Genomic DNA, 12,079 nt, shown 5'->3' on the forward strand with positions numbered 1-12,079 from the left:
ACATTAATATGAAAGTACTTTTAGCCTACAAATATCTAATGTGTAATCTGTTGTGTCTTTTAGTGGATGATGTGTATTTTTGCGTTACTTATCAAACGTGTATTTTTGCGTTACTTATCGAACATACACAAGCTATTTACACAAACACCAGAGAGGGCAATAGCCACGTACAGGAATCCTGTGGGCTCTCACTCCCTTCTTCTAAAAATAACCACCATTTCAAACCACTCTTTATGTTGGCACAAAGAGGCCTGGCCCATTTAAATACAGACTTTATTTACAGCACGATGCCACCAGCTTTACAACTTTTAAATAGAACACAGGGAGAGGGAGATAGAAGTGGAGAGGAGGTATAGAGAGATAGATGAAAGTGAGTGTGTGAGAGAACCTGAGAGAGAGAATCTGAGAGAGAGAGAGTGAGGAAGAGAGGGAGAGAGAGAAAGAGGGAGGGAGCAAGAGAAATAGCATGTGGATGGATGGAATAATCCCTTTGAGCTATGGTTGATTACTGTCGTTACTGTCAGTGACAGTGGCTGATGTAACAGTATGGCATCATGGGTGTCTGTCCTGTCACTGATCTTAATTTAGCAGCACCATTACCTGTCCGCTCCGCTCTGTTCCACTCCACCTCCTGTTGTCACACTGTAGGAGATCTAACACTGTGGGATGTCACAATCAATCGGTGACATTCGGACGTATTAGGAAGCTGGTTGTCTGTGTACATTAAGCCCTGTTGATGGGTTCCTGTGAAGTCTGTTAATACAAGGACCGGTTGTAATGACACCGCTTTAATCTTGTTAGCTGTTCAGTCTCCTTGTGAAGTTCTTAATGGTCTCCCATTCTAGACAGCATAAGCTCGCTCTTATCCTTTTAAGGAGCTACATTTGAAGCTGCATTCTGGGAAAATGACATGGTCCTCCTCCGAATGCTTTAATAGTGCAAGATTATTCTTGGAAATGATAGGCAACTCTTGTAACAGTTAGCATCCTTTAGGAAACATCTACACCAACATATCCATTTATCTATCCCTTACCGAACCCCTCTTATGCATTAGCTGCATGGTATTGTTGCTGTTTCATGTTGCACAATGCGCACTACATAATCAATACATGATAATTATGATCATAGTACATGTTTTAACCACACATATACAGTGGTGCCCGAAATTATTGACACCCTTGATAAAGATGAGTAATAATGACTCTATAAAATAAATAATTCCGATACTGAGCTATGTGCATGCTCAAAAACAATTAGAAAGTATATTATTTTATACTAATGCAATTGCTTAGAGAAAGAGAGTTTAACAAGTAATATTTATTTTTGCAAAAAGGTAGGAGTCATTTATTTATACCCCTAAAGATTCTTGTAAATAAAGTAGTCTCATTACTCCTCACAGTTAAAAAGATGCAAAGCTCCTTGATGATGATGATGGGTGTGCCCCTCCAGGTTCCTCTGAGCCCAGAGTGTACCCGTGCTATGATGAAGCTTGTGTACTGCCCCCACTGTAGAGGCCTGGCCTCCGTCAAGCCCTGTGCCAACTACTGCAGAAACGTCATGAAGGGCTGCCTTGCCAACCAGGCCGACCTAGACACCGAGTGGCAGAACCTCATCGGTGAGAGAAACACACGTGCACTCACACATGCCCGCACACACACAACACACACAAGTAAGCACACACTCTCACAGTCTTTTCCTTGATTCTCTTCCCTGTCTCTATTGTCTAGACACCATGCTGCAGGTGGCGTCTAGTTTCAGTGCTGACCCCAGTGTGGACGTGGTAATCTACTCCCTCCCCATCCGCATCTCAGAGGCCATCCTCTACATGCAGGAGAACACAGAGGTCTTCACCAGCAAGGTCAGTTCAACCAGCACCAAACCCTGACTAAACCTTCTCACTCCCACTCATGGCCCATTCTCTTCAGTCTTAGATGCGTGTCTAAAGGTGTGGGTTTCATTGTGTGTTTGGTGGTAGGTGTTCCAGGCCTGTGGGACCCCCAGGGTGGCAGACACACAGAGCTCAGGGTCTGAGGAGAGAAAGAAGAGAGTGAACCCTGCCAGCACCGCAATGGAGTACAAACCCAGCCCCACCGTAGGGGTTCCACTGGAGATGCAGGTGTGTGTGTCATTAGAATTGCAGGACGTCCTCTCTGTCTTTGTGTGTGTGTGTGTGTGTGTGTGTGTGTGTGTGTGTGTGTGTGTGTGTGTGTGTGTGTGTGTGTGTGTGTGTGTGTGTGTGTGTGTGTGTCTGTGTCTGTGTGTCTGTGTGTGTGCTGAGTATTCAAACTATGTCTTATCTCTCCTAGATATCTGATGTGTCCAGTAAGCTGAGGGAGATGCAGCAGTACTGGGTCCAGCTGCCAGCTGCTCTGTGCAATAGTAAAGTGGCAGCAGGAGCAGCTGGTGACAAGTGCTGGAATGGCATGACCAAGGCCAGGTATGAGAAGCACCTGTCCAGTATTTTAGCTGTCTGGCAGCGACAGACTGTTAATGACACATTATCAACAGTAATATGTAGAATATCATCCTCTAACCATAGTATACTATTCCTCCTCACCTGTCCGAGGACATCTGTACTGTGTTGGATGTGAATTGCTCAGGTAACCCTGATATGCACTTTAGAATCAGGATGAACATGCTAACCATTCACACAGCAGCAGACAGTGCACAGAGACACAGCACTGCCTATTAGTCATATAACACTCTCTCTGGTTAGAGTGAATCCCCCAAGACCCTCTGTATCTCAGTCTGAAATGGCCTCCCCTTCCCCTCACCCCCTTTCATGCTATTAAACTAAATTGATTATTGAGCAGTTTACCTCCCTTTCTGCAGTGCCACAACTCCTCCCTTATTGGATTGCGATTGGGCAATTTGATTTATAGTGGGCTGTTGATTCTGAAATATGTGTGTATGTACTTGTGCGTTCATGGGCGTGTTTGTGATAGTTTTTCAAGCAGCATTGGACGCTGATATAAACGTGTGAGTGTGCGTGAGTTTGTGTGCATAAATGTGTGTAGCTAGATTTACATCCAATTGGCAACAGATTTTCATGCGAATATTCTAAAATCCACATAAAGAAAATCTGCGCATTTTCTCACCAGTGGTGTATTTCCACCAAACTGACTCGTTGCGGATAAAAATCAGTGCGTGATGACCTAGTGCACAGAAAATGTTTTCATGTACCGAATAAAAATCGAATGTTCAATATGTTTCCATAGCATTTTCAACTCTACCGATAGTTTTTTTCCAAAAAACTATAGCAAATGTGCTACTCTGGTCTTGTCACATGCACTCCAGCCAACAGCTCTGATACAGTGCAGGTAGGCTGTGCAGGTAGGCTGTGCAGGTAGGCCAGTCTACATGATGATTATTATGGAAAAGCACAAGAATATTTGTATTTGTCAAACAGCAGCCAAGCATCGATGATCATGTCACCAGAATAAGATCCTTGATATTTATTGGAACTGAGCATCAAGCTCATCAGCGTGCACTTTCACCACCCTGTGAAGTTCATCACTTATTTCACCTGTAGCCTAATAAACTGCATGCTTTCCCGATGAGTTGTAGTGGGAGGACCACACAACATGTCATAGTGTGACTCCAAGTTTACCTCTATAGGAAGGTTATTGTATCAATATTTCAAATCAAAATGTATTGGTCGCATACACATATTTAGCAGATGTTTTTGCAGGTGTTGTAACGGGTGTCTTCGGGTGAAAGTGAGGAGGACCAAAATGCAGCGTGATGATAATCCTTAATTTAATTAGGATATTTAAACGACGAACAAAAACAACAAACTGACAGAAGGAACCGAAAAACGCTACAGTCCTGAACATGGGAACACAGAACAGATGAACACACGAACCGGAACAATCACCCACAAACAAACAGTGAAAACAGGCTACCTTAATATGGTTCCCAATCAGAGACAATGACAAACACCTGCCTCTGATTGAGAACCATATTAGGCCAAACAACAAACCCAACATAGAAACACAAAACATAGAATGCCCACCCAGCTCACGTCCTGACCAACTAAACAAAGACTAAACAAAGGAAATAAGGTCAGGAACGTGACAGTACCCCCCCCCCCCCCCCCCCCCAAGGTGCGGACTCCGGCCGCAAAACCTGAACCTATAGGGGAGGGTCTGGGTGGGCATCTGTCCACGGTGGCGGCTCTGGCGCTGGACGTGGCCCCCACCCCACCATAGTTAATCTTCGCATCCGTGGCCTCCTCTTAACGGCGACCCTCCAAATTAACCCCACTGGACTGAGGTGCAGCTCCGGACTGAGGGGCAGCTCCGGACTGAGGGGCAGCTCCGGACTGAGGAGCAATTCCGGCATCGCCGGCGTGACAGGCAGCTCTGACAGCTCCTGGCTGACTGACGACTCTGGCAGGTCCTGGCTGTCTGACGGCTCTGGCAGGTCCTGGCTGTCTGACGGCTCTGGCAGGTCCTGGCTGACTGACTGCTCTGGCAGGTCCTGGCTGACTGACGGCTCTGGCAGGTCCTGGCTGGCTGACGACTCTGGCAGCTCCTGGCTGGCTGACGACTCTGGCAGCTCCTGGCTGGCTGACGACTCTGGCAGCTCCTGACTGACGGACGGCTCTGAAGGCTCAGGACAGACGGGCGGCTCAGATGGCGCTGGGCAGACGGGCAGCTCAGATGGCGCTGGGCAGACGGGCAGCTCAGACGGCGCTGGGCAGACGGGCAGCTCAGACGGCGCTGGGCAGACGGGCAGCGCAGGCGGCGCTGGGCAGACGGCAGACTCTGGCCTGCTGAGGCGCACAGTAGGCCTGGTGCGTGGTGCCGGAACTGGTGGTACCGGGCTGGAGACACGCACCACAGGGCGAGTGCGTGGAGGAGGAACAGGGCTCTGGAGACGCACAGGAAGCCTGGTGCGTGGTGTTGGCACTGGTGGTACTGGGCTGGGGCGAGGAGGTGGCACCGGATAGACTGGACCGTGAAAGCGTACTGGAGCTCTTGAGCACCGAGCCTGCCCAACCTTACCTGGTTGAATTCTCCCCGTAGCCAGGCCAGTGCGGGGAGGTGGAATAACCCGCACTGGGCTGTGCTGGCGAACCGGGGACACCATGCGTAAGGCTGGTGCCATGTACACCGGCCCGAGGAGACTCACTGGAGACCAGATGCGTTGAGCCGGCTTCATGGCACCTGGCTCGATGCCCACTCTAGCCCGGCCGATACGTGGAGCTGGGATGTACCGCACCGGGCTATGCACACGTACAGGAGACACCGTGCGCTCTTCCGCATAACACGGTGTCTGCCCGTACTCTTGCTCTCCACGGTAAGCCCGGGAAGTTGGCGCAGGTCTCCTACCTGACTTCGCCACACTCCCCTTTAGACACCCCCCCCAAGAAATGTTTGGGGCTGTCTCTCGGGCTTCCTACCGCGTCGTCGTGCTGCCTCCATTCGCCGGTATCCCTCCGCACATTGCTCCATAGAATCCCAGGCGGGCTCCGGCACTCTCCCTGGGTCGACCGACCACCTGTCTATCTCTTCCCAAGTTGTAACAGAGTCCACATTCTGCTGCCGAGCTAGCTCCTCAAAACGCCGCCTCTCTGCTTTCGCTGCCTCCAACTCTGCCTTGGGCGGCGATATTCCCCTGGCTGTGCCCAGGGTCCTCTCCCGTCTAGGATTTCCTCCCACGTCCAGGAGTCTTGACATCGCTGCTGCTGCTGCCGCTGCTGCCCGTTACCACGCTGCTTGGTCCGAGTTTGGTGGGTGATTCTGTAACGGCTGTCTTCGGGTGAAAGAGAGGAGGACCAAAATGCAGCGTGATGATAATCCATAATTTAATTAGGATATTTAAACGACGAACAAAAACAACAAACTGACAGAAGGAACCGAAAAACGCTACAGTCCTGAACATGGGAACACAGAACAGAATGAACACACGAACCGGAACAATCACCCACAAACAAACAGTGAAAACAGGCTACCTTAATATGGTTACCAATCAGAGACAATAACAAACACCTGCCTCTGATTGAGAACCATATTAGGCCAAACAACAAACCCAACATAGAAACACAAAACATAGAATGCCCACCCAGCTCACGTCCTGACCAGCTAAACAAAGACTAAACAAAGGAAATAAGGTCAGGAACGTGACAGGTGTAGATAAATGCTTGTGTACCTAGCTCCAACAGTGCAGTAATATCTGACAATAAACAATGCCATTTCTCACATAATTCATTTTACAGACTATCCCACCATGTTGAATGAAGAAATGATCTGTAGGCATTTATCAAATTGTACAGCAACGTCTTGTTTCCATCACACCTGTCGTGATATGGTATGCAGTGCTTAATTTGTAAATCGGGAACACATAGTGAGCGAGAGAGGGGGTTATCCAGTGCACTCTTGAGGTACTGGAACGCATGAGAAAAACAGTGACAAACATAACATAGCAGCAGCGCAGCAGACCAAGTATCCTACTATCTATGGGGGTGCATGTCGCGCCCTGACCTTAGATCCTTTTATTTCTCTATTTGGTTAGGTCCGGGTGTGATTAGGGTGGGCATTCTAGTTTTTTGTTTTCTATGTTGGCCTGTTATGGTTCCCAATCAGAGGCAGCTGTCTATCGTTGTCTCTGATTGGGGATCATATTTAGGCAGCCTTTTCCCACCTGTTTGTGGGATCTTGTTTTTGTATAGTTGCCTTGAGCACTGCAATACTGCACGTTTGTTATATTCTTTGTTGTTTTGGTTATAAGTTTCACTATTAAATATAATGTGGAACTAACTCTACGCACGCTGCGCCTTGGTCCATTCATTCCAACAACGATCGTGACAGTGCAACTAACAGCGTTCTCCAATGTGCTGATTCATTCAAAGCATTTTAGACGTCACTGTAGAACACCCGCCATACGTATAGCCTATAGTATGCCCACATACTAGATTATAGCCCTGGGGCTTACACAAATCCCAAAATTTTTACAAGCTTAATTTTCAAGACATCAATGTACAGCAACATTTTTAGACGGCTGTGATAGGAGAAAACTGAGGATGGGAATAACATTGTAGTTACTCCACAATACTAACCTAAATGACAGAGTGAAAAGAAGGAAGACTGTACAGAATAAAAAATATCCCGAAATATGCATCCTGTTTGCAACAAGGCACTTAAGTAATTCTGCAAAAAATGTGGCAAAGAAACAAACTTTTTGTCCTGAATACAAAGCATTATGTTTGGGGCAAATCCAACACATCACTGAGTACCATTTTTCATGTTTTCAATCATTGTGTTGGCTGCATCATGTTATGGGCATCTGCAAGGACTATGGAGTTTTTTTTTAGGATAAAACAGAATACAGCTATAAGCACAGGCAAGATCCTAGAGGAAAACCTGGTTCAGTCTGCTTTCCAACAGACACTGGGAGATGAATTCACCTTTCAGCAGGATAATAATGTAAAACACAAAGCGAAATCTACACTGTTGCTTAACCAAGGCAACATTGAATGTTCCTGAGTGGCCCGGTTACAGTTTCGACTTAAAGCGGCTTGAAAATCTATGGCAAGTCTTAAAAATGGCTGTCTAGCAATGATCAACTTGACAGAGCTTGAAGAATTTTAAAAAGAATAATGGGCAAATATTGTACAATCCAGGTCTGCAAAGCTCTTAGAGACTTACCCAAAAATACTGTAATTGTAATTGCCGCTAAAGGTGTTTCAGCAAAGTATTGACTCAGGGTTGTGGATACTTATGTAAATTAGATATTACTGTATTTAATTTTTTATAAATTTGCAAAAATGTCTAAAAACATGTTTTCACTTTGTCATTATCGGGTATTGTGTGTAGATATTGTGTGTAAAAAATCTATTGAATACATTTTGAATTCAGGCTGTATCACAACAAAATGTGGAATAAGTCAAGAGGTACAGTATGAATACTTTCTGAAGACACTGTAAATCATTGATGGAAATGTGGTTAGAGATGCTGAAATATTGAAATTTGTGACAGGTCAGGACATAAAAATCCAACTCCAAGGCAATGGTCCATTAATAATGCATGTAGGGCTCAGTGTGCTGTATCGCTAGCTCAGCCGTAAGCAGAAAGTGATATGCGTAATTTACAGGTTAACAGGCATCAAGTATAGCTATTCAAGCTACAGGTAACTGCCATAATAATGGAAACACTTGAGTAATCGAGGGATACAAAGTATATTGAAAGCAGGTGCTTCTACAAAGATGTGGTTCCTGAGTTAATTAAGCAATTAACATCCCATCACGCTTCATGTATAAAAAAGCTGGGCAGGCCATTATTTTGCCTACCAAAGCTACTGTATGCCCATAGGATGACAATGCCCCATTCACATGACACGAGTGGTCACTGAATGGTTTGATGAGCATGAAAACGATGTAATTCATATGCCATTGCTGTCTCAGTCACCAGATCTCAACCCAATTTAACACTTATGGTAGATTCTGGAGCGGCGCCTGGGACAGCGTTCTCCACCACCATCAACAAAACACCAAATGATGCAATTTCTTGTGGAAGAATGTCGCATCCCTCCAATAGAGTTCCAGAGGCTTGTAGAATCTATGCCAAGATGCATTGAAGCTGTTCTGTATCATGTTGGCCCAATGCCCAATTAAGATGCTTTATGTTGGAGTTTCCTTTATTTTGTCAGCTACCTGGATATATACACTATATACTGTATGAGTGTGGGATTTCCCATCCAATACGGTGACCAAAGCAATATAGTCCAGTGGAGGAGAGGGGAGCCTAGAGGATATATACAGTAGAGAAGATGAGGAGAGACTGAGATAGATAGACACATCAAAAGGTTGACAAATCAATAACTGGTGAAATCGATAGACTAAATCCCTGAAGGAAAATGGGTTTGTCCAAAAATAAATACCCAGCGATAAAAACATAAAATTCTACTTGCCATACATCTCCTTAATGGTCCAAAGCCACATTCAAATAAAGGCCTAGTCCCGGAGCTTTGTCATCTTAGTGCAATGTAGTACCACAGAAATGCAACTGTGTTGCCTGCTAAGTGACGTATTGATGTGTTCTGTGTCTAGGTATCTTCCTGAGGTGATGGGTGACGGCCTGGCCAGCCAGATCAATAACCCAGAGGTGGAAATCGACATCACCAAGCCAGACATGACTATCCGCCAGCAAATCATGCAGCTGAAGATCATGACCAACCGACTGAGGAACGCCCTCAACGGCAACGACGTGGACTTCCAGGATGCCAGTGAGTGACGGGTGTGGGAGGAGGGCTGATGGAGGAGGAAGGAAGGGCTGAGACTGTAGTAGACAGTGGGTTAGAGAGTATGGGGTATTGGTTTGGGGATGGGGGGGTAATGGATGTATAGGTTAGAGTTGGGAGTGTAGCAGAAACATCTTGAACAGCTTGGACTCACTGATATCCTCATTTCAATTAACCAATGCCTTTCCCTTGTCCCCAGGTGATGACATCAGCGGTTCAGGAAGTGGAATGTGTACAGGCGAGTCATGTGCTCGTAGCGGACCTCGTGTCATTGTGCCCAAAACAGACAGCACCAGATACTACAATCCTCCTGAGAACAAGAAGGTGAAGGGCACAGGAACCCAGACCCACCCCTCTATCCTCCTCCCCCTGCTCTCATTGGCCACACTGCTGCTCAGGCGATAATGAACAGGTGGTGCATCCAATTGAGACTGTTTTGAGATGGAATAGAAGAGGAAAAAAGGGGGATTGGTGGGTAACTTTGCCAAATAGGAAAGGATTGTCATTGAATAAATGGACTACCTTTTATTTTGATGAGAAAAAAACAAAGAATATTAATATTCCTTGTTTTTTTTGCTTGTTTATATTTTTTTAATGTGGCAAGTAGAGCTGGTCTTTGGCTTCTTTTTATTGTTTCTATGCTTGGGTGGTGAACAAGGATGGTTCACATGCTAGATGTGATGTTTGGATGGCACAGGCTTCTTAGTGAATATGCCATTCTAATGTAAAGTCAATGTGACCTTGTTGCAATGTTCTAACAATGCCAATAACTTAACAGTGATGTTGTGAGAACACTGTGAAAGCCGGTTTGGTGCGTATCTACAGTATGCTCATCCAACACATTAGTTTTTTAAAACTCAATCACAGTGACAAGGGAATGTGGATCTCTCAAGTATCTATTACATGAAAAATAATGGTTTATTGTAAAACCCTTGCATCAATAGCACATTAATTAACACAGCAGCAGTGACATATCTATGTCCTATCTTAATTTAACCTTTTCACAAAAGGACAATAATCTTGCAGCAACAGGAAATGTGAATTATTATGTGGATTATATAATTAATATACATTTTTGTAGGGGTTGATACATTTTGTTCGTTAGGGCAAATCAAGTCTGACATTTTAAAGTGGAAATTACAAACTTTAGAAGCCTTTTAAAAACTCTTAAGTTTGCATTTCCTGCTGCACAGGGACATTATCTGTGATAAGAGTGATTAACTGAAGATAGGAGATCTGTAGGTCTGTGAAAGCAGGTGGTATAGTATAACAATCTAGCCGTTCTCTATTGAAGGACTGTAGAAAGCCGCTTCCGTCATACTAGGCCTGGAAGCCTCTCTGTGTCTGATATTTTATTTGATCAATCTGGTCTTCAAACTTCTAAAAGCTTATAGCTCTTCTGTTAGCAGTCAAGGTGACGCACAGCTCACTTAGCCAGCAACACACATAGAATATACACACTCCAAAATAAGCCCAACACACATACAGATCACAGGATGAATTTTAAGCATAGCCGTTGGTTAGTATTGTTCACTCAACACATCCTGGCGAACCATCAAAAAAAGGAGAGGTGCAGCTTTTTATACATATTTCCTATCTTGTAATATAATGTAATCTATTATCACTAACCCAAACTTATGGGTCTGAACCTTCCCCGCCCGCCATATGCACAGTTGACTACAGCTGGATGTGGAGGAGGAATGCTTTGACTAAATCACTGTCACACGTTCTCCCGAACATTGCTAGAATGTTCCAGGCAGTACAGTGACATTGTAATGAAGGTGCAGTCAGTAATGTGAGTGCATTGTTGGAGCTGGCTCATGTTCCCTCCGCCACACACAGGAGGACCATTTCAAAGTGTCTGTGTGTGTGTACAGTTACAGTCTGTCATAGCAGAGAAATCTGATGTAGTGGCATATTGTGTATGTATGGCCAATAGTGATTAAATTATAAATTGTTGGGGGTGAGACATCCAGACAGTACGTGGATGCTAGAATGGAGAAGATCTGGTGACACAGTGTCCGTTAATGTAACACAGTGTATATGTCAATGTACTGGTGTACGGTATGTAAGTGTGTGAGTGCCTGTCTTTGACTTTGTGTAAAACTGTGTGCGCAGCATGAATGGATGCATGTAGAATGCATCTTTTAAGACTGTGTGAATACAGCTTCTGATTTCCCAGGAGAGAAACATTGAAAACCGAGCTAAAAGAAACGTAAACAGAAGACAGAGCATGATTGCTGCTTTCCAGTCTTGATCATCATCCCCTAAATTTACACTGCCCCTGGTCTCTCCTTCAACACTTCCAGGCCCACTTCCACACTTCTCCTTCACCTGCTTTTCATGTGGTTCCCTGGCACTTACAGTAGATTTGGTGAGATATTTTGCTCTTAATAAATTTAGGTGGGAAGCTGAATAAGAAGCCCATTCCTCGTTACCTGCAGGTTCTTATAGCTCTTCGTTTAAAATACTTGTGCTAACAAACCCAACACTGGGCTGCTCAGTTTAACTCCCAAGCCCAATGAACACTGACAAATCGATGAGCAGGCCCTCTCAACACACAGAGAATCCTCATATGGAAAAATCAATGGGAGAGAAGCGCCATGTTGAGGTGCTGATTGATTTGGATACAGATACAGGCTGGCTGATTACATAAAATGTGTGCGTGTGGTGTGAATGTGGTTTTATGTGTCAGGGTGTGAAAATCAAGGGCCCCAAAGTATTTGGTGGACACACTTGATTGTCCTACAATACAGTGGGAGGCATAAGTAAAATGTGCCAATTTGAAAAATAAATACAAAATGCCCCTTTTGAGGTTCTTGTGATTGAGCAACAA

The 12,079-nt window shown here is 45.0% G+C and overlaps 1 protein-coding gene across 1 annotated transcript in view; it reads left to right on the forward strand.

The window, feature by feature from the left end:
* Window positions 1–12,055, forward strand: part of LOC139541127 (glypican-1-like) — a 56,180-nt gene extending 44,125 nt beyond the window's left edge. Inside the window, exons 4-9 of the mRNA XM_071345387.1 lie at window positions 1,450–1,615; window positions 1,728–1,858; window positions 1,976–2,116; window positions 2,307–2,437; window positions 9,053–9,228; window positions 9,443–12,055. Coding sequence (XP_071201488.1) covers window positions 1,450–1,615; window positions 1,728–1,858; window positions 1,976–2,116; window positions 2,307–2,437; window positions 9,053–9,228; window positions 9,443–9,648 — 951 coding nt within the window. The 3' untranslated portion in view covers window positions 9,649–12,055. The remainder of the gene's footprint in view (window positions 1–1,449; window positions 1,616–1,727; window positions 1,859–1,975; window positions 2,117–2,306; window positions 2,438–9,052; window positions 9,229–9,442) is intronic.
* Window positions 12,056–12,079: the final 24 nt, after the last annotated feature.

This window comes from Salvelinus alpinus, chromosome 16 (assembly GCF_045679555.1).
Source record: "Salvelinus alpinus chromosome 16, SLU_Salpinus.1, whole genome shotgun sequence".
Taxonomy (NCBI): domain Eukaryota; kingdom Metazoa; phylum Chordata; class Actinopteri; order Salmoniformes; family Salmonidae; genus Salvelinus; species Salvelinus alpinus.